The sequence below is a fragment of the Pan troglodytes genome, chromosome 2 (genome assembly GCF_028858775.2).
Source record: "Pan troglodytes isolate AG18354 chromosome 2, NHGRI_mPanTro3-v2.0_pri, whole genome shotgun sequence".
In the NCBI taxonomy this organism is placed as follows: domain Eukaryota; kingdom Metazoa; phylum Chordata; class Mammalia; order Primates; family Hominidae; genus Pan; species Pan troglodytes.
The window spans coordinates 192,044,826-192,068,224 of NC_086015.1; the positions used below are offsets into that span (position 1 = coordinate 192,044,826).

The window sequence follows — 23,399 nt, forward strand, 5'->3', positions numbered from 1 at the left end:
TGCTCTTCATGCCCAAGCAATTCACACGCTCACTCTCTCACCTCGCCACATATCACAATATTTACCACCGATTGATGGAAGAACCTCCACAGTCCCTGAGTCTAACTCCCTCACCTTACGGATGAGGAAGCAGGTATACCGACTCTCAGTTTCCACCTTTTCCTTTTACCTCTGTGTCCCACCTCAGTGTCGACGCACAGTATCTAACCAGAACTCTCTCTTCACTTTCAGGAAATTTGCCCCGCGATGTTCTGTGTGCAAGGAGCCTATTATGCCAGCCCCGGGCCAGGAGGAGACTGTCCGTATTGTGGCTTTGGATCGAGATTTCCATGTTCACTGCTACCGATGCGAGGTCTGGTTGACACCCCTGCCCTGCCAGTCTGTGGCAGGCGTTGAAAGGCTCGTTCGAGCTAGGTTTACATAGATGTAGCAATTACTAAATCTCAGAACGGCCTTAGTGCCTGTACTCATAGGACTTGGGTTTTAGATTTGACACTAGTATTCCGAGCACATGCTGTTGAATAAGTCACTTTACCTCTCTCAGTCTGCTTGCTCACCAGAAGAAAGGACTCAGGTCCTTAACTCCTCCAAATATGGCTGTGAGAGTGAAATACAAAATTGTATATTAAAGGACATTGTAAATTGTGAAATATTAAATTAGTGAGAAATGGTGTTATTGAACCTTTAACTTTGGCTCTGAGGCTTTGGTTAGAACTTCTTGTTCAGAGTCATGGAGATTTATTTATTTGTTAGCATGCACTACTAATTGCTCAGTTTCCTGAACGCCTCTAGAGCTGCAGTATATCTGCATGTTCTTTTCAGTAAAGCCAAACTTCCCGCAGAGTATAACCATTGCTGCTATTGTGTTCTGGATACCCCGTTAACTTAAATTTCATTCTATGTCAAATGAAGACATGAACTCCATTGACCTCCTTGCCACCATGGTAGATAGCAGAGGCGAGGTTCATAGCTGTTGTGGCCTTTGAGAGTTTATACTAAAGTTAGCAAACACACACCTCTTAATGAAGTACTATGTATTTATTTTCCAAAGAAACTTCATTTTCTCCAAAGACAAAGGCCAGCATTTAACTGTTATATAACACTTTCCAAAATGGACCCTAAGAGGAGCTGTCAGCGGTAGTATATTCCTTTACAGTTATGCAGTTCTTTGCATTTTTTTTTTTTTGATCCGTTATCTTCTTTGATCCTCTTAACAGCTTGGTAAGGTAGAAAAGGCAGAAGTTATTTTCAGAGTGGCAGTCGGCCTGCGTGCATTGAGGCAGACTGTGGCAAAACTATGGGTGGTTCTCAGGAGGCCTGTCCCCTGGACTAGCAGTCTTTGCTCTCCACAATGCTGTCTCCTTTAGAAAGTACAGCAAACCACTACTCCCCACAAACTTTAGGATTTTATTTTCTTACTGCAGTTGAAGTAAATACACCGAACCCACTGGTGGCCCTTCTGCTTGGCAGACATCAGTCTACCTTTGCTCTAGCCCAGAAATGGCCAAAACATTCCATTCCTGTACCTGTGCATGCATTTTGAGAGATCCTTAAACTAATGGTAAAGGGTAAAAAATGCATCGGTGGTTAGGGACATTCTTATTTTCTCTTGTTGAGTGGGGGCAGCAAACTTCTACATGGGAGCCAAGATGGGTGGCCTCTTCTCTTCTTATACCTGTATTTCATATCAAGTGAGCTTAGGAGGATGATATTTATGTCCATTTATATTTATGTCCCCAATCTCTAATTCAATTACATTCAAGATATACTATGTTATATATTGGGAGAAAGGATACAGGGGATTAGCAGAATGTAAAGCAGGAAGGATAGTAAGTGGCCACATTATGGAGGCCTTGAATAGAAAACTCAATCATTTGTTCTCCACATATGTACTTAACGTTTTTACTTATATCGTTTCCATCTGTCTTTACTGTTCTAGGATTGCGGTGGTCTCCTGTCTGAAGGAGATAACCAAGGCTGCTACCCCTTGGATGGGCACATCCTCTGCAAGACCTGCAACTCTGCCCGCATCAGGGTGTTGACCGCCAAGGCGAGCACTGACCTTTAGATTCAGTCACCTGTTCAGCCAGCACTGAGAAGAACGAACACAAGAAAAAGATAAGAAATACTAGAGTAAAGGCCATCAAACTACGCGATAGTCTCTGTTCTTCATCTGCTATTAACCTTGCCTTAGAAACACATAAATTATGAGATTTTTTTTAAAAGTTGTTACCAAATACACATTTCACATTGAATCATGTAGGATCTTGATGGGCCTTTGTTCCCAAGGACTTCCACATTTTTGCACAGATTATGCTCCATCCCATTCACTTCTGCATTCCTGTAACTTTTAATCCCTATGTTTGTCTCACTTTTCATCTGGTTGAATGGCTTTTTTTAGTGTGGTATTTGCTGTCACATAGTTTTTCCTGGGTGAGTCTGCCAACTCACAGGTGCTTTTAGGCTTGAAATCTCCGTCCTATCATTTCCGTTTTGCCTGTGACTGTAAAGAGTAGCCATTCTTTTCCCATGTATTGAAGAGTATATTCTTCTCTTGCTTTATACTACTCATGTCCTTGGGGAGGGAAATGCACAATTTTTTTTTTGTTAGGCTGTAAAGAGTTTAAGCTGTAAATTACATAAGTTAGAACAAGCCCAAATTTAATTTGCAACCATCAGAATTCAGAATCTATAGTGACCAGTGATCAAGGCTAATTGGAAAAGAGTTATTGGCCCATAGCTAATAAGTAGTGACAGACAACCGAGCTTCAATATTTTTCTAAAGAAATTACAGGTGGGATATGCTAGAAAAGGCATTTTGGGGTTATGTTTAAAAAAACATTATTGTCCCACAATATTACCTTAAGATTTTTCTTTTCCACACTATCTGAACATTGTAATACAGACAAACTTGATTTCTTCTAGAAGATAACATTTTCAATACTGTCCCACTTCTCATCTTAAAAATATTGTCATGTTTATTCTAATATCCAACACAACTATCAAAATTGCCTTTTCCCCTAGAGAATGAAGGCTGTGAAAAAACAGTTCAAATTCTCTTCTTTTTCTTTTTTATTACCAGGTCCATTTTGCCTGACAATTGCAAATCAGAGCATATAAAATAAAACTGTGCAGTTTTGTTTGGTTTACTTTCAAAAGAGTAGAAAGCTTGAAAAGATTCTGAAACCACAGTTTCATTATTCTCATAATCCTTCTGCAACTGAAATTACATATTGCAGGAGACATTTTCATATCATCAATGTGACATTTACACCACACTTTCAAAGACAATCACTGAAAAAAAAATTGTCTTTATGAGCTAAAAATATGCAGAATCTCTGCCTAGAATCTTTATTCAAACTTTTATTAGCCAGTGAAACACTTGCTTGCCAACTGCCAAGCCATACTTATTAAGTTCGAACATGTTTCACTTACGGAGAGACACCTAGCTTAGTCATGGCAAGTTGCCATTTTGTAAACTAAGGATTTTGGACTGAGATTTCTTAAACCTTTCTTCAAATCTCCCACAAATATATACTTTTAAATTATGGAGTATTTTAAGTCTACAAAAAGGTATAAATAATAATATAATGAATTCCTATATACCTAATACCCAGTTTAAGACACCAAATATAACAAGTATAATTACATCCTCCAATGTACCGTTTCCTTATTCCACAGATATCTTTTTCATTATTGTGAAGTGATGTTCAGATTTCTAGTTTTTTTTCTAGTTTTTAATTTTAACATCAGAACTGAAATAAAAAATTACGGATACGTGTTTTGAATTGCAAACCATTCCTCAGGAATTCCAATTAAATTTATTTTACTTGAGTAGGAATGATCATAAAAGTGATTCTTTTTTTGTGACTAGAAATTCTTAAGCTGATGGTCACTGCAGCTCATCCTTAATGTGTGGCTCATTTGCTTTTGTCACTAAACGGTTTTGTGTTAGAACCACCAAAATTATAGCTTTTAAGAGCTTCCTTTGACCGCTGTCTTTTTCTTACCCTACTTCTCTTATCTTTGATCGTATATTTCTCATAATGTGAAATATGATGAGATTCACTTAGGGGCAGCATGTTAGTTTTAGGAGGCAATGTCAACTGTGTCTCTGAATTCCTGTCTTCCAAATTGAAGCCAGACCATGCTGATGACCTCAAGTAGCACTGACTGTTTGACAATAGGGCTGATAATGTAATCGGCTTGAATTTTGACTTAGTAACTTTTTATGTAATACTTTCGGAGAAATTCTCTTTAGGACAAAGCAAAGAGTCCAATTTATTGAGGGATAGATTGTATCTCTTAAAGTGGTCATATTATTAATTTTGCCAAAAGAAGAAGAATTTATTGAATATTTATACTATAAAATGCAGTAACATTCTACTTGCTTATTACATTTAAATCCTTGTGTAACTGAATGTTTACATGTCAAGAGGAAAAGCTGTAAGAAAATGCTGTCACAGACCCATCCCTGTGGCATCGTCAGCAGAATACTGCTTGCTTACAATCTTTATTATGCATTCTTATAACATAACCTCAGAGTATCTTTACCAAAGGTTTTTAAAGTAAATCTCTTTTTAAGATAGACTTATTCTTTTATAATAATGAATGTGCACTCATACATATGTAGAAATATTTAGATTTAGAGTTTTTTTTTTCTTTCACAAGGTATAATAAGGAAAGGATCCTACAATATTTTATTCTAGGGTTTCTTAAATATATGATTTATATTACTGTCTTTTCTATTAATCATTTGATTTAAACAATGCCAAGTCACTCTTTTTTAGTTGCATGAAATTTTGCCTGCAACAGAGAGAAAAAGATTGTATTACTTTAATGATTATAATCATACTGTCTGCTGATATAATATCATAATTGTTGTGGTTTAAATACATAAATAGTAGAAAAATCAGAGTCTATAACAGAAAGTTTGTAAAAATATACTGATTTTGAAAAGTATCAAGAATATAAATATTTCGTAATTCTGTGTAACAAGAGAGATATGGAAAAGGAAAAAAATCCACTATATCATGGGCTCTGCAGAACATATCAAACTAGGATTTCTTAAATTTTTCAACCCCCAGACCATACTGACTCAACATGGAGTCCCACCGGCAAAGAAAATTGCCTTTAAAACTCGAAAATAAGGCCAGGTGTGGTGACTCACACTTGTAATCCCAGCAATTTGGGAGGCTGAGACAGGAGGATTGCCTGAGGCCAGGAGTTTGACACCAGCCTGGGCAACATAGTAAGACCTTGTCTCTACAAAAAATAAAATAAAATAAAAACCAAATTAGCCAGACATGGTGGCATGTGCTTGTTTAAAAAAATAAATAAATAAATAATCGACTCAAAAATAAGTCATGTGTCCCAGCATAAGGCATCAGGTTGTTAGATGCTGGCATCTCTGCAGCTCAAAGATGTGGGTTCTTTTTCTTGTCATTAACACATTGTTATTTCTGTAGGAGCAACTTCTCTGATCAAAATTACTTTTCTGGGTATGTGCTGATTAAGGGGGTGGACTTATCAACACTATAATTGTTCCCTATGAAAGATTCTGCATAGATGTTTATGGTGAGGTTTAAAGGATATGAAACTCTACATTTAAACAAGTATTTTATATTTGGGTACAGAGGAAGAAAGAGAGGGCTTTTTCCATGGGGCTATAGTAGAGAGTTAGTGGAATATAGACAAGACTCTGAAAACACAACTTCCAGCCATTTTTATAGTTAGTAAAAATCCTATTAATGTGAACCAGCCAGGAATAACAGTGTTATTTCTATTTGATATGGTTTGGGCTTCTCTTGTCAAATCTGTGTCGGCTGCCCCCTGATCCTTCCATTATCAAGTTTTGAAGGGTGTTGGGGAAATTATGGCAGCTGCTAGGGAGATCAGGGAAACACTGATGTAACCTCAAAGCCTCTCACCATTCCTCTTGGCTTGGAAAGGCTTTATTTTTTCATATACATTTCTAGAAATATTGCTATTCTACCTTAGTATTTCACATTTGTAGTTCAAACAAGCGATTGTCCATCTGTTGCCTAGAGCTATAGTACATGTGTGTTATGAATGAAATATGACAGCATGTTCCATACCCCTGCTTTAGCCATCTGTGGGAAACCAGCAAACTGAAAAAGATACCTCTGCAAAATGTGCCTCAAGTCCATTTCTTGGGATCGCTCGTTTGATGCACTCTCGTGGGAGACAATCAGAGAACAACATATACTTGTGCCTTATTTTCAAAGAATCTATTTACACTACTATGAATATTCCACTGAAGAGTCAATGATGTAAATGATAACCACCAAATCTCAAAAATATACTCACCAAAAAGTTAAAAAGTAAAAAAAAAAAAAAAAAAGAAAGAAAAGAGAGAGAGAAGTCAACTTTTCATCTTAATATATTCTAGTAGTATTTATTTTTTCCTTGTCTTGGAAGTATCTCATAGGTCTTTAAATGAGTAAAACATTTTTATGCCAGAAGATGATATAATGGATGTTAGTGTTTTTTATTTGATTTTACAGTAGTTTTAGTCAGATAATGAGGACAGAGACTTCAACTTGATTCTTTACCACCATTCAGCATATTTTTTAATTGTCTTCATTGTATTTGCTTAATAGTGGTCCAGACAAGTTCAAAACTTGTTCTCAGTGAGGCATTAATATGGTGCAACCATGAATATTTCAGGCCAAGTTATTCACTTGACAGATAACTAGAATGAAACTTTTCTCATGAGGCTGTTGTTTGGTTAGCATAGCCTTACTTCAAACCTTAGAAAGTTACCTGACTGAAGCTACTATGACTTGGTAAGGATTCTTCCTCCCTTCCTTTCTTCCTCCCTTCCTTTCTGCCTCTTCCTTCCTCCTCTTCTTATTTTCTTTCCTACTTTCCTCTCTCCCTTTCTTTCCTTCTTTCCATCCTACCTATTAGTGTTGCTCTACTTGGATTTTTTGTAAATTAAATCAATGCATTATGATTTTCGGGAATTATGATTATATTCATAAGGGGAAGGCTACCAGAAAATATATGTGGCATCCATAAAATCTTCTTTTATAGGGGCATATTTTTTAGGTTGTATTTATTCATAAAGTGAAATGAGATAATAGAGTCTTTCTGTGTCATGTTAATGAATTTTCATCAGGGACTGAGGTCATAGATTCTTGGAAAATTAATTTGTGACTGATCTAGTTTTCTCAGCTGTATGCAAAATAATCTTTCAAAGACTAGGTTAAGATTTTTTTTAAGTCCAAAGCAATGTAACCACAAAAAATTATATTTTTAATGATGGCATTTTATTTTATTCCATTGCAGCTTGATAACTTTCCTTATAGCAAAGGAATAACTATTGTATTTTCAGAATTTTAACACAGATTAACACTTAACCTGTAAGACTAATAATATATTGTAATAGTTGATACTAAAATATTTTTCAGCAGGTTGGACAGCACCAGTTTTTCTTAGATCACAGACTACAGGCAGAATTTCCCTTCAATCCAGAAAAAAGGACACTAATTTCCTTTTCTATTTAATTTTCCTGGCCCTTGTGCAAAAAATTGTGGACTGTATCTTAGTTGCAACATGCATGTCCCTTATTTTGTGGAGAGCTGTGTGAAAGGTACGTTTTTTTTCTTTTTTGAGACGGAGTCTTGCTCTGTCGCCCAGGCTGGAGTGCAGTGGCACGATCTCCTCTCACTGCAAGCTCCGCCTCCCGGGTTCACACCATTCTCCTGTCTCAGCCTCCCGAGTAGCTGGGACTACAGGCGCCCGCCACCACGCCCGGCTAATTTTTTTGTATTTTTAGTAGAGATAGAGTTTCACAGTGTTAGCCAGGATGGCCTCGATCTCCTGACCTCGTGATCCACCTGTCTCGGCCTCCCAAAGTGCTGGGATTACAGGCGTGAGCCACCATGCCCCGCGCGTTTTTTTCTTTAGCTGATTGACAGGTCCCCCTCAAAGTTACAAAAAAAAGTGCTAATTTTTGCTGTTAAATTCTGGCTGTTATTTAACTGACAGAAGTCTCGTGATGCACGAATAAATATCTCTACATCTGGCCTTTGTTAAAAATAAAAATTAATATTCTACAAACACCTACATATACTAGAGAGGGGTGAAACACTGCAGCTAATTCCTTTATAATACTTTCAGATGATTGCATTAAGCCTTTCATGTTATGTGGCATTGTTAATTTTTCCTAGATACCCATCCACTTAAGGGCCAGAGAAATCCTTATTCATTTAACTCTGGTGGGCATTTATGTAACATACCCAAATAAAAACGTTATTAAACAGCCACAATCGCATTCAGTCAAATTGGCACTGAATGTAGCTTCTAAATTCAGTTCTCTACCCTACGAATGGAATGTTCTACCAAGAAAGGGAAGCATCACCATGTCATCTTGTGTTCTACACCACTATAGAGAGTTAGTTGCCCCCAAACACGAATGCTATTCCCAAATAAAATAGAATCATGCTTTGGGAGGCCGAGGCGGGCCGATCACGAGGTCAGGAGATCGAGACCATCCTGGCTAACATGGTGAAACCCCGTCTCTACTAAAAAAAAAAACTACAAAAACTTAGCCTGGCTCAGTGGCGGGCGCCTGTAGTCCCAGCTACTCAGGAGGCTGAGGCAGGAGAATGGCGTGAACCCGGGAAGCGGAGCTTTCAGTGAGCCGAGATAGCGCCACTGCAGTCCGGCCTGGGCGAAAGAGCGAGACTCCGTCTCAAAAAAAAAAAAAAAAAAAAAAAAAAGAATCATGGCCCTTTTAAAGATCTGAATCTTCTCTGTTATTTTCCTGATGAATCACCATCCCATATCTTCTTAGTCCTGGCCAGTATGTAGTTGCGCTCACATACGTCTATTCTAGCTCTGTAGCTCCACAAAACAAGTCTTAAGTCCAAATCTTTGCCTCTTCATGTCTGATATCACCAACTCATTCAGCTTTTCTTCACTTATTGACATAGTGTCATGTCCTATCACTCTCTGCTGCTTCTTTAAACAGTGGACACAAACATATTTTCTAATTTTCAGTGTGCTCAGTGAAACTTGGCAGTTCACCATGAGTCAGGCTAGGTTGAAAGGCTTTCTTTAGGGTTGAAAGTAAACGAAATTGGAATCACCCAAAGAGAATTTCCCCAAAAAACCTCAGACCCAGAAGTGTAAAAGCTACAGAAGGATAGAACTCCCATGGCTACAGACAGTTCTGTTACTTTTTGTTCTGTACTATTTTGGATGTTGCCAAAATCAAATTCATCCTGAAAACAGGAAGCAAGCTAATGCATATGCCATCCATGAGATTCCCACTTCTGGGTCAGTTCATATTCCATTCAACCTTTTCCTTTTATCCTTGTCTTCTTCAGAATAAGACATTTTTCCTCCATATTTTCATATTAAATATTAACACTTTATAGGTTCTACTTTAATATATGGACACTTTACAGGTTATACATAAATATTTGCTGGTTGATTGATTTCGATATTCATTCATTCTGTGCTCAAATATTTGTACCTAGAGACGTTACATGTTAGAAAAAGTGAGCAGCTTCTTTCTCTAATCATTTAGGAGTCCATATTTTTCTTTTCTTTTTGTTCTCCCAACATCCTTATCTCTTACTCAGCTCTTCAATTTATAATTACCAAATAATCACTGTAAGAGAATCAGCCCCTAAGTAACTTTGATTCTGGCCAACTGTAATAAGATCCAACCACTTCAATCTGTACTTACTCAATAGGAAGGAATGTGACATCAGGAAGAGTCATTCCAGTGACATTAGTAAGACTTTATGGAGTACATAAAATTTGATAAGAAATCTTGAGCTGATTCTTTGACTTGATTTAGAAGTCGAGAAAAGAGTATTTAAGGCACAACAATGGGAAACACGGGCTATACTCAGAGAAGACCCTCTGCATTGGCCAAAATATCATGGATTCTGGAAATTCCTTCTTAACAGAAAAAAAAAGGCTTCCAAATAATCAGGCTGAATGGGAAGAAAAAGGCATAGAGGAAGCCTGAGGAAGTATTTACTTGCTTTTCCCATCTCTTTATAATTGGAAGAGAAGATGATCTGCCAAAATATAACCCAGCATGCACAGTATGGACAGGAAGCAGCCCTCCATGAACTTTATTATCACAGAATATGAGCATTCTTATTGATCCACAGCTACATCTTCTATTCTTGCAGCAAGGGTACATGTCCTTTGACCCTCCACAAAAGAACAAGCAGGACATCTCTATTTTCCTATTGAGTCTAAGTCCATTATTAGAAAGGACTTCCCAGCCATCTTTTCTACTTGGCATTAAAATTCCCTTACAGATTCATTGCTAAGTGCCAACTCTTTTTTTTTCTTTTGAGACGGAGTCTTGCTCTGTCGCCCAGGCTGGAGTGCAGTGGCGCAATCTCAGCTCACTGCAAGCTCCGCTTCTCGGGTTCACGCCATTCTCCTGCCTCAGCCTCCCGAGTAGCTGGGACTACAGACGCCCGCCACCGCGCCCAGCTAATTTTTTTTGTACTTTTAGTAGAGACGGGGTTTCACCGTGGTCTCGATCTCCTGACCTCGTGATCCGCCCGCCTCGGCCTCCCAAAGTGCCAATTCTGACTCTACTTAAACATCACCTGTGTCAGGGAGCTCATTATTCCTTGAGGTCTTACATTTCTTTCAGCACATTTTGTTCCAAGCTACCCATGACTTTAAAACAGAGCCAGCCTTTGGGGCATATGTTCTCTTTGGTGCCACACAAAACCTGTAGTACATGATACAGTGTTGCTTCCCCCCTCCTTTTCCTTCCATATATATTTGTTTTGTTTTGGGCATTGCATTACTTTTTTTAAAAAAGCTTTGATTATACGAATTTTTAAGAATCTCTAAAATTAGTCTGAAGGATGTTCTGAGGGCCAGACATTAGAATTTGTGAGTTTTTTTGTTGCTGGTTGTACTTTCCTATTTAGAAGACAGACCGTTCTGACAGTTGTTGTGTAGCTTCATGCCTTCCCCAGTAACTAACCCATGAACAGTACACCCCTTTTATCTGACTTGTTGATAATGACCTTAAAAATGTTAGGAAATGGGCCGGGCGCGGTGGCTCATGCCTGTAATCCCAGCACTTTGGGAGGCCGAGGCGAGCAGATCACGAGGTCAAGAGATCGAGACCATCCTGGTCAACATGGTGAAACCCCGACTCTACTAAAAAAAATACAAAAATTAGCCGGGCGTGTTGGCGGGCGCCTGTAGTCCCAACTACTTGGGAGGCTGAGGCAGGAGAATCACCTGAACCCAGGAGGCAGAGGTTGCAGTGAGCAGAGACTGCGCCACTGCACTCCAGCCTGGGCGACAGAACGAGACTCCGTCTCAAAAAAAAAAAAAAAAAGTTGGGAAATATTGGTGTATAATCCCCATGTCTAACAAGGAAGAAGTCAAAAGCAAAAGATAGTGGTACTGCCGAAAACTCATTATTTCTAGTTAGTTCATCTGTGGAAAAGGATATCGTTTCTTGAGGAGAGGGGTTCTATTATGCTATAGTTTTCTATGGAAATGTACAAATGCTTTCCTCATTGCTCTGGATGACTATTTAGTTTAAATAATATACCTTTGTCATGGGGAAGACCGTGATTGTGGCTTCTTCTACCCCAGCTTTGAATGAGAGAGCACTGTAGGCAGAAACTGGGTGTTCTCCTGGCAGGACCTGGAGGTAACTTTCTGAGCTGTAAAATAGTAATTCCTAAGAGAGCTTACAAACTGCTTCCACACAGAAAATAGCGCAGGGAGGACAGTTATTAGTACCCCTATTCTAGAAGAGAAAGCTGAGGCTCAAGCCATTAAGTGACTTGCCAAAAGCTATGACATAGCTGGGAAGTGGCAGATTTGGGGATATAACCGGGTCTTGCAAGTCCAGTGCTGTCTCCAAGTAGCCACCCTCACAGCTGAGAACACCTTAGAGGACAATATCGACTTCTTACAGACTACCAAGCCCCCAGTCATCCAGGGAAATTCAGAGACCAATTGACTGCCAGGTGGCAAATCCACATGTGTACTGCGGTCTTTAGAGATCATTTAGAGCTTGCACACATCTGTGTCTTCTTGTGGGAAACCTCTAGGTATTCTGTCTGATCAGCACTGTGAGGAAGTTGGTGGGAAAAGGCCACTGATAAGAACAAACAACGGGCAGAAGGAAGCACATTGCAATAAATTTCCCCAGAGAGAGTTCCTTTACATTCCATTCACCAAAAACCTCTCTGGAACTGTCAGGTTCAGAATATCAACCAAGACCATATCATTTAGAATTCATTGGCATGCAGAGGTGACTCGATTCCTAAAAGAAGCCTCTCTCCCATGAACCACGATGTACGTTCCACAGAGGCAGAAACCGCCGTAGGTTAGCAATGCATTTTAGTCTTTCTCTCCATTCACATTTACTGAGAGCACACCACGTGCATGTTGCTGCAACAGGCATTTCCGATAGAGCCGATCCATGAGCTAACAATGTCTGAAAACAAATGTTATGGAACTGTTGGCATTTCTGAGATTTGGCCTTTGCCATTTGATAGACTTTGCTTCCCAGGATGCTGTCATTTTGTGATTTATTATAATTACAAGGAATTTGGTACCATGTTGTTTTCAAAAAACCTTCTAGAAAGTCTCCATGTATGCTCTAGAAGTTGCTCTACATAACAGTTCAGCAAGCAAGTGTTCCTTCTCTTGAGCTGCGTCCCTCAGGAAGCTGTACCTTTAGGGTGTGCTTTCCACTTTTTATTTCCTCTCATTTCACTCCTTTCGTTGTTTGCTATATCCTAAAATATGTGAAGTGAGAGAAAAAAATCATTTCTTCTCATTAAATCTCCTGCATTAAATCTAAGAATCCTTTAAAATAATCATACCTGATAAGTGTTTTATGCATTTCCCTCCCTGGAGTGTTATCATCCATCAAGCCAGTATCGTCATCCACCTGCTTATTCCCTGGGACTAATGAGAGCCAAGTTAAATAGCAAATGACTTCTCACCCCTTCCTAGTCCTCACGCCTGAGGAATAAGGGCGACATTAATGGGAGCGGGAGAGTGGTGGCTTTGGTTGAGATGCACGTTCACAGACTAGAAAAGTGCCTCACCTCCATGGTGTATATGTGCCACCTTTTCTTAATCCAGTCTATTATTGTTGGACATTTGGGTTGGTTCCAAGTCTTTGCTATTGTGAATAGTGCCGCAATAAACATAAGTGTGCATGTGTCTTTATAGCAGCATGATTTATAATCCTTTGGGTATATACCCAGTAATGGGATGGCTGGGTCAAATGGTATTTCTAGTTCTAGATCCCTGAGGAATCTCCACACTGACTTCCACAATGGTTGAACTAGTTCACAGTCCCACCAACAGTGTAAAAGTGTTCTTATTTCTCCACATCCTCTCCAGCACCTGTTGTTTCCTGACTTTTTAATGATTGCCATTCTAACTGGTGTGAGATGGTATCTCATTGTGGTTTTGATTTGCATTTCTCTGACGGCCAGTGATGGTGAGCATTTTTTCATGTGTTTCTTGGCTGCATAAATGTCTTCTTTTGAGAAGTGTCTGTTCAATACTATGCAGCCATAAAAAATGATGAGTTCATGTCCTTTGTAGGGACATGGATGAAATTGGAAATCATCATTCTCAGTAAACTATCTCAAGGACAAAAAACCAAACACCGCATGTTCTCACTCATAGGTGGGAATTGAACAATGAGAACACATGGACACAGGAAGGGGAACATCACACTCTGGGGACTGTTGTGGGGTGGGGGGAGGAGGGAGGGATAGCATTAGGAGATATACCTAATGTAAATGATGAGTTAATGGGTGCAGCACACCAGCATGGCACATGTATACATATGTAACAAACCTGCACATTGTGCACATGTACCCTAAAACTTAAAGTATAATAATAATGAAATAAAATTTAAAAAAAAACAAGAAAAGTGCCTCACCTCCCTGTGAGGCTTGATGAATATTACGGCCAGTGAGTGGAAAATGATTCTTGTCGAATAGACAGAGTATTCCCACCCCAGGAATGGATTAATAGAAGACACAATTTGAGCACTTCTCAGAATTATCTAGTATGCCTGAGTAGAGACTCACATGGGTGGAATCTGTGTTGTCTCATCAGAGGGAATAAAAAGACAATGAGGTGGTAAATGTGAAAAAAGCAGCCTTTTAGAAAAACATTATTTTCAAATACCTTTATAAATCATCTAATTTATCTTCACATAATATAAAGAAAAAACTAATAAAAATTTTCTTATTTCACTTTACATAATATATTCTCCCATATTTAGGGATCATACAATTGTATTGTCTTCAAAACACACACACCCACATACACACACACACACACACACACACACACACACCCCTTCCAAGAAAGCTGATCCTTCAGAAAATAAATCTTATTTTTAAGCACTTGGGTTTTCAGGCCAGAAAATTAATAAATCCTAAACCTGACCCATTTTTGTAACAGCTAAAAAGGAGAAGAAAAAGCTAGTTAAATTTTGTGTGGATCCATTTATCTCTTAAAATATGCCAAAGCAATTTGAGGTGGGGGTGGAAACAGGTATTTATCTCTCATGCGTGATTCTCTCTTTATATTTCTATCTGTTGGGAAAAGGGTAAAGAACTATTCTTGGTCATTATTGATGTATTGTGTTGCCACTTTGTATGGTGCCTGCTGTGCTTTATCCCGAGGCATAGCAGTAATCGTTACTTTCTGGACTCTTTCCTTCATCACAAGAGAGTAAATATGAAGTCTGAATGTCGTTCCTCACCCCCAAATTGTTTAACTCTGCTTCCAAACTAGTTTAAGAAATGCAAAATGGGAAGAGCTAGCTTTTCTTAGATACATTTCTTCCTTTTTTATTCTTTCTTGGGAGACGTTAAGTATAAAAGGGAAAAAGTCAGTTCCTTCTTCTCTCTCTTTCTCTTTGGGTGACAGCAATGCTCACTTAGTAATTATAAACTGGAAATAGGAGAGTAGCTTGAGCAGGTTATGATATATCTGCCCAATGTGTTTCATTCCTTCAAACATAAACTTTGAGAGTAAAAGAGATTTTTATAATTTAAATGCCAATGACCGGAATGGCCTCATGTTTTAACTTTCAAATAATAGATGGGGAGTTGGTATTTGGGCAGAGTTTGCATTTTACTAATCGTATATACTTTGAGCTTAGTTTTTAGAATTGTGTCAAATACATCAACATATCAGGATTATAGTGCCAAAAATAGTTAAAGTGCCTTGGTCCTCCCTCTGTAGGTAGCAAATTGAAACTAACATGGGACCATGCCATCCTTCTAGCATAATGGAGAAGTCTGAACTGAGGAGTATCTTTGATGAAAGACATTTAGGACCCTAGAAACTAAATCTTGTCACCAAGACTTTATAGTAAAGTGGTAGCAAAATTATTTTCAAAAGACTTTCTTCCTTTTACTACCCATTTCCTCTCTTGGGAAAGCTGATGAGCAAATTATCCAAGACTCATTTCTTTATTAGGCAAAGTCAGAATATTTCCCCCCTGAAAATCTGAATTATGCCCTCATTCTTTTTCAAGAAATATCTCAACGAGCAAATAGAATTAAACATGACACTTGATTGTCTGATTATTTGGCATGTATAAAATTATCATGTGGCTTAATGTGCCTTAAGTGAAAATTTAAACTTAGACCTGAAACCTTTACAGTTGAATGTAGCGTTGAGCTTTTGCATGTTTTCTGTATAATAAACCACTTTTGTTTTGTTTGTTTTGTCTTTTAACCTACACCTTTATCATTACTCTAACAGATTTAGGGCTTCTCTTTCTCTACAGCTAAGTAAGGGAATATGTGCAATTATGAGACATACAAAAAAGGAAAGGGAAAGGACTTTCTAAGTAGCAAATCTGTGCCATGAAGTAGATGTGGCGTGAAGATACAGAGCCTGAGGATAGTAATTTTCCCTGAGCCACGCACACAGGCTTTTATTTCATGCCTTTTCTCTTTCTGTGCCGTCACCTTTGAGAAAAACGATTGCACCTTCTCCAAGTCTGCCTTTTTAACAGCTACAGTTGAGTTGGCAAGACTTCCCCAGCTCTGAATATAGCCATTTGCCGACTCCGGCCTCTTTGCGAGACTGACTCAAATCTGTGATCTTCTGTTCAGCATACACATCAGCAAAGTGAGAAGATGAGCACTAAATATAGGCTCTATTAACTTTACTTTTAGATTTACTGCCTTCAAAAAGTGCCTATTCTGAGCAACATAAACGTTATTCCTTACATATGTATGTACACACGGTACCCAGAGTCGTACTGTGCAGCCTTCAAAAACATACCATCAGAAAGAGTAGGTGCTGAGATAAGGAAACTTTGCCAAATGAAAGAAAGTCACTCACTTCCAATATCCCCTCTCAAGCGGCTACCGTGAAACGGGCTGCAAACACATTCCCTGAGCATCCCTTGCTGATACAGCTTCTTTATATTTATATCCTACTGGATGGTAGCATATTGCTAAGGTTTCCTGTACTCTGCTTCAAGGGAATGTAAGCTTTATGGCATTGAAACATTTAGGGAAAAAAAAAAGATGTTTAAGAGAATTAATAGAGCCATAGTCTGTATTAGGATGTGTGTCATATGTGTGTTCTATAAACTAAGCATCGGTGGGTTTAGAGTGTTAAAGTGTCAGCACATTCCTTCTCCTTTTGTCTCTCAGGCTAACATGAGAGAAAATAGAAAAGTCTTGGCTGTGGGGATTGGAAGCTCAGGGGGCCAAATGTCCTTGCCAGATCCTTAGAGCATTACTTTGACTCCTAAAAATAGTAGTGTATGTTATTTGATGGCTTTTGTTTCCATAGTTCCATCACTGGCAAAACTGTCAATACTGCTGATGGAGCAGCAGCATAGCCTAGAGTGATGCATTCTTACCCAGAGGTGGCAATAGGAGAGGGTCCATGTAAATAGGACGAGGTAGACGGTGCATGATTGTAGGAGAAGGGTTGAAGGGAGGACATGATTCCAAAAAAGATCGTTCTCAATGTGTCGTCTGACTCAACCAGCTGGCAGATTACATTTGCCAAGTCGTTCCCTTTCCTTCTAAGTCAGTTGGCTCCATATTCACTTGAATATGCCTCTGTTTGGGCAAAGCAAGATACCTCCACTTAACCTTTATCCAAGGAAGCTCTTGGTGTCCTCTTGGTCCTAAAGTTGTCTCCTACCTAACCCAGTTTTACCAAATGGAAGTAAAAGGGGACAAACTATGGAAGATGGACTCCATGCCATTGCAGTCAGCCACCATTCTCTTTTCCATATAAGGAGCCCCATTACATAAGCTACGGGTGAGGTTGGAACAGCTATGTTTCGTAATTTCAAGAGTGTGACCACCCTGCTCTAGTCATCATCATTGGATGAATCCAGTTGACTCTTTGGCAAAAGGGTGATACTTTTCACTAAAAATGCCTACTCTTCCTGTTGATGTTCCTTTTCTGTTTTTACCTTATCCAATTTCCACACTAGTCATTTTTTTATTTTTTAGAGGATCAGATTTTAGCGCTGGAAAATGAGTTCAAAAATTTCAGTGTAATGTCATAAGGATGTTGGGATATAGAGATTTTTTTTTTCCTTGGAAACAAATGGACTGGGAAGAAACACAGCATGGCTTTGCTCTGAGTTTCAATCTGATGATTATGACCATGGAAGATAGTCTTATGTAAAGGTTAAATGGTGTTTACAAGTGGATAGATAAGGCGGAGATGGTGAGAAGCCGGGTTTTCTCTATGCTAAATGTGTCTACTAAGAGCAGCACTTCCTACTAGCTAAGCACAATCATAGCCCCACCGTGATGAGCTGCTAGTCTGAATAACATTCCCTGACTTAGGGAAAGGCACACAAAAACATATAAAGAATATGTCTATTTTCATATGTGTGATACTGACAGAGCCATGGTATTCCTAAAATATAGGTTTCTCTTTTTTCTTGTATTCTTAGCAAATTGCATTTATTCACTACATTACAAACCATCACTGATGTATCCAAAATAGCACACATAGTTCAGTATGAAAATAAGAGAATAAAATCTGTTATAAGCAAGTGATTTAGGTATTTTCTTTTGTGTTTATGCATTATCTGACTATATTAAAACCTGTTTTTCTATTTACCTTCTATCAGTTTTCTCTACCAATTATGTTTTTTCAATGCTCTATAAGAATGAATATGGAAATTATATTTCTTTTTTCTGTAAAAGAGTTGCAACTACTTTATTATATTTAGAAATCCAATAAACTTCTTATTACATTTACTTGCCTATGTGTGGAATTCTTTTTGAGTTGGATAATCTCTGTTTCCTTTTCTTCTAACCCCCTTTACTGTGTGACTCATTTTTTACATCATTTGCTTTCCATATGGTCTTCTGAGAAACGGAATATCTCTCATAGCAAATATGGTGCCACAAGAGTATGAAAGCACCCACTCTCTTCCACTGTTAGCACAGAAGAACTTAAGGTCAGAGGTGTTCTAAAATTATTTGACCACTCTGTGTCTTGACCTTGCAAAGACGTTTTCATTTTTAAAGCTGGATCCAAGTAAATGGGTCCCTTAGGGTGGGGTTGGGGTTCTCCATTTTCATCACAAACAAGTGGCTGACTTGTTCATACTTTTATTCCATCTGTATTACGCATGCTTTTCAAACATTGAGAATTTCCTCTGTACTAGGCATCTTGAGCAATACAGCTATCAATGACATATAGTTCCTTTCAATGAGTTTATAGTCTAGTTAAGCTGATAGATATGGATACAAATACCTGTGGGGAAAGGAAAGGATTAACCACAAACAGGAAAAAGTAACTTAGCATGTTCCAGACTTTTCACTGTCACTCCATTTTCAATATCCTTGTGATTATCTTACCCTCATTTTATAGATGAAAATTCCAGGAGTGAGGAAAAAAGTTAATAACCCAAGATCAGCATTCATTTGCTGAGCCTTTTTTTTTTTTTCATTTTTTAAAGTAGCAGTTCTGCAGAAGAACCAAGACTCCTGATACCCAGTCTATTGATGCTTAATAAGAATGATTAGCACTACAGCATACGTGAAACTCACCCCACAAAAGTCAGAAAAGATTATCTGTTCTCTTTTCTACTTATCTCTCCAACATCACATTTCTGCCTACTAGTGCTGGGACATCTGAGAACTACAGGTGGGAAGACTCTGTACTAAAGACCACTATTTTAAACTGCCATACACAAGATCAATCTTTGAACAAACAAAGGGTAGGTATATCAATGGGACTTGTGGTACTTGTAATTTCTTACCAGAAAGTTGTAAACAAAAGAATACATGAGATGTAAACTTGTCTTCTCTTTATTCTTCTACAAAGAAGCTGTAAGAGGTAATCTTATCTTCCTTCTCCCTGTATTTCTCAAATTACTCTGTTTCTTCACCCACCCTTCTGCTCTGTTTTCTAACAGTATACATTCATTTGTTCTATTCAGAGTGTAAGAGCTAGAAGGGCCTTTAGAGATTATTGTTCTCTGACTTTGTGAAGAAATACTAAGTCTCAGGGATATGAAAAGACTTACCCCAAGTCATAAAATATTTTAATGACAGGGCTGGATCTTGAGTCCTGGCCTCCTGACTCTCTGTCCATTGCTGTATACAAATGATTTGAATAATGCAGAAGAGAGCGGAAGACGCGTTCTATTTATAATTTACATTTCAAGGAAAAAGAAATTTCAAATGAAAAAAAAACTGAGTGTTTAATGTCCAGATACCCTAATTAATAGAAATTCTAAAAATCATGTTGCAGGAAGAGAGAAAGCTGAGAAGGAATGAATATCAACAATGCAACAGGAATGCTGAGCAAAGAAGGTAGGCAACCATATAGTCAATTCTAAACAGACTGGAATAGGAAACAATTATTTTCTAAGTTGAGGGACTTAAAAAAGTTGAGCTAAAATACTGGACGATAGTGGAATGTAGGCCCAATGACTAGAGTTAAATCTTTGTAAGATTTTTGTTGATTTTGGAGAAGACTGGTGCTGTTGATTATCTTTACATTTTTAAGTTATGTATATATGTAAATATTTCAATGGCTGCCATCTAAAGAAAACAAATATATAACTGCAAAATCAGTAGAAAGGAGAAATTGAATTGGGGAAAAGCAGAAATGAAACAATTTTTTTTTTTTTTTTTGAGTTGGAGTGTGCCCTTGTCGCCCAGGCTGGAATGCAATGGTACCATCCCAGCTCACTGCAACTTCTGCCTCCTGGGTTCAAGCGATTCTTCTGCCTCAGCCTCCCAAGTAGCTGGGCTTACAGGCACCCGCTGCTACCCCCGGCTGATTTTTATATTTTTGGTAGAGACGGGGGTTTCGCCATGTTGGCCAGGCTAGTCTCGAACTCCTGACCACAGGTGATCTGCCCACCTCGGCCTCCCAAAGTGCCGGGATTACAGGCGTGAGCCATCACACCCAACCCAGAAAAATTCAAAGATCCACCCTCAGAGAAGGATATTTTAATAACACCTTCTTCAGTAACTATTCAAGTAATGAGTTAAAAACAAAAAATCACTAAAGATATAGAAGATTTTAACATTATTAAAAGGCTTGATTTTAATGGATATATAAGAATCTCCATACTTATTGGATAAAAAATAATAAGCTTTTAAAATATATACATATATGTATATATATATAAAGTGCATATGAGAAATCTACTAAAACTGACCTTCTAGGCCAATTATCTGCAAAATTCAAAGCATCTTTCACACAAATTGAATATTTTCATCATGTCAACATTTAACGCAAATTAAAAACCATGGGTAATTTTAAAAATTTACATTTGGAAACTTTAAAACATCCCTAAAATGGCTTACTTCAAAATAGAAATCATAATCATAAGAACTGAACAATAATGAAAATTCTATGTAGTAAAACTTGTAGGAGTCAGCTCAAATGGTTCCAAGAGGGAAATGTAAATCCTTAAATGATTACATTAAAAATAAAGTGAAAATTAATGAGCTGCTCATCCAACTCACATTAGTAAAAGAACAGAATTAAGATTCAAAATATAAGGAGGGCATAATTAAAATATGAAAAAAATGAAACTAATGGTATAGAAAACAAGAATATAATAGAATATCAAAACAGTCAAAATTTGGCACTTTGAAAAAGCGTTAGAAATTACAAATTTCTGGGAAGGTTTATCAAGAAAAAAGGCATGAAAAATATTTATAGATAACAGCAGGTATTAGAAACATAACAGAATAGCATGAGCAATTTCATGTGATTAATTTGAAAATGTAGATGAAATAAAAATGTTCCTCTTTAAAAATTGTAACCTAACAAAAAGTGAGTAAAAAAAAATAGACAACGTGAATAACCCAATAAAGTTAAATTGTATTAGTGGTTAAAATATTCCCAATAAATAATTACTTGAAGGGAGCATGAGAATGGCTTTTGGGTTAACATTTTAGGTTGGTAACATTCTGCTTCACGATCTGAGTGCTGGTTATATGATTGTGTTTAGTGTTTGAAAATGTATTGAGCAATACATTTATGATTTGTGCATTTTATTTATATACTACTTCAGTGGATAAAATATTTTCTTTATCAAAAACTACCTAGTATCTTGATTCTAAATGTGAATTCTACTGGTTGTTCAAGTTAGAATTACAATGGAAAAAAAAAGGGAACACTCTCCAACATAATCTATAAGGCAAGTGGTCAATCTTATTAGTGAATATATCGATTAAAATCTTATAAACTACTGGAAAACCAAGCACAGTAATGAAGAAAACAACGACAACAACAAAGCTCAAATAAGTTGGGTGTAACCCTGAAATAGAAGAGTAGTTGAACATTAGAAAGTCTATTAACATGGCCCGGAGCCGTGGCTCACACCTGTAATCCCAGCAGTTTGGGAGGTTGAGGTGGGCAATCACTTGAGGTCAGGAGTTGGAAACCAGCGTGGCCAACATGGTGAAACCCCATCTCTACTAAAAAATACAAAAATTAGCCAGGCGTGATGGTGGGTGCCTGTAATCCCAGCTACTCGAGAGACTAAGGCAGGGGCATCTCTAGACCCTGGGGGGCCAAGGTTACAGTGAGCGGAACCACATTCACAGAACAAAATAGAGAGGCCTTATGATTGGCTGAGCGTGGTGGCTCATGCTTGTAATCCCAGCACTTTGGGAGGCCGAAGTGGGTGGGTCACTTGAGGTCAGGAGTTCAAGACCAGCCTGGGCAATATGGTGAAACCTCATCTCTACTAAAAATACAAAAATTAGCTGGGCATGGTGGCAGGCGCCTGTAATCCCAGCTGCTCAGGAGGCTGAGGCAGGAGAATCGCTTGAACCCTGGAGGCGGAGTTTGCAGTAAGCCAAGATTGTGCCATTGCACTCCAGCCTGGGTGACAGAGTGAGACTCTGTTTTTGTTTCTTTGTTTGTTTGTTTTAAAAGAAAGGTCTTATGATTAAATTATTTAATAGATTTTTAAAAACAGTATAATAAAACATTTATGTTTAAAAAAACACACAGCAGGAGTGGAAAGGACTTTCTTAACTGGATAAAGGCTATCTATGCAAAAATCACTCCAAATAGTGAAACATTAAAAGTAATTATTTTAAGTCTAAAATAAGAGCAAGATGCTCACTATCTTTCTTTTATTAATAGACCCCTTCTATTCAATTTTGTAATGAAGACTCTAGTCAGTGCAGCTATATTAAAAACATGAATTATATATATATATATATGAAGACTATAAAAAGCCAAACTGCCACCTATGATATAGCTATATAGCAAACTATATAGAAACTCAAAGTAATATGTAAAAAATTCACATTTAAAAGTTTATCGCCAGGTGTGGTGGCTCATGCCTGTAATCCCAGCACTTTGGGAGTCTGAGGTAAGTGGATCACCTGAGGTCAGGAATTTGAGAGCAGTCTGGCCAACATGGTGAAACCCCATCTCTACTAAAATAAAAAATTAGCCTGACGTGGTGGCGGGCGCCTGTAGTCCCAGCTACTCGGGAGGCTGAGGCAGGAGAATCACTTGAACCCGGGAGGCAGAGGTTGCAGTGAGCCGAGATTGCGCCACTGCACTCCAGCCTGGGGGACAACAGCGAGACTCCGTATCAAAACAAAACAAAACAGAAAAGTTTATCAAGTTTGGTAGATATAACATTAATGCACCAAAAAATTCATTAATAGCAAAAAAAAATGTGCCTCAGAATATCTTTTTAAATGGGCAAGGGATTAATGAATAAAATCTTAAAACTTTACTGAAAGACATTAAAGAGGATGGAAATAAATGGAAAGATAAAGATGTTCAAAAATGGGAAAATAATACCATAATAATGTAAATTTTTCCTAAATTGATCCATAGATTTAATGAAACTCTAAATTTCACCAAATCTTTTCAGG

General features: G+C 38.0%; 1 protein-coding gene across 16 annotated transcripts in view; it reads left to right on the forward strand.

Moving 5' to 3' along the window:
* Positions 1–8,753, forward strand: part of LPP (LIM domain containing preferred translocation partner in lipoma) — a 726,282-nt gene extending 717,529 nt beyond the window's left edge. For 13 of the 16 annotated variants that reach the window (XM_016942488.3, XM_063807418.1, XM_009446998.5 and 10 more), the window contains 2 exons: positions 232–352; positions 1,940–8,753. In XM_016942488.3, coding sequence (XP_016797977.1) covers positions 232–352; positions 1,940–2,068 — 250 coding nt within the window. In that variant the 3' untranslated portion in view covers positions 2,069–8,753. The remainder of the gene's footprint in view (positions 1–231; positions 353–1,939) is intronic. The other 3 variants (XM_009447002.5, XM_054681326.2, XM_054681325.2) reach the window with 1 other exon arrangement.
* Positions 8,754–23,399: the final 14,646 nt, after the last annotated feature.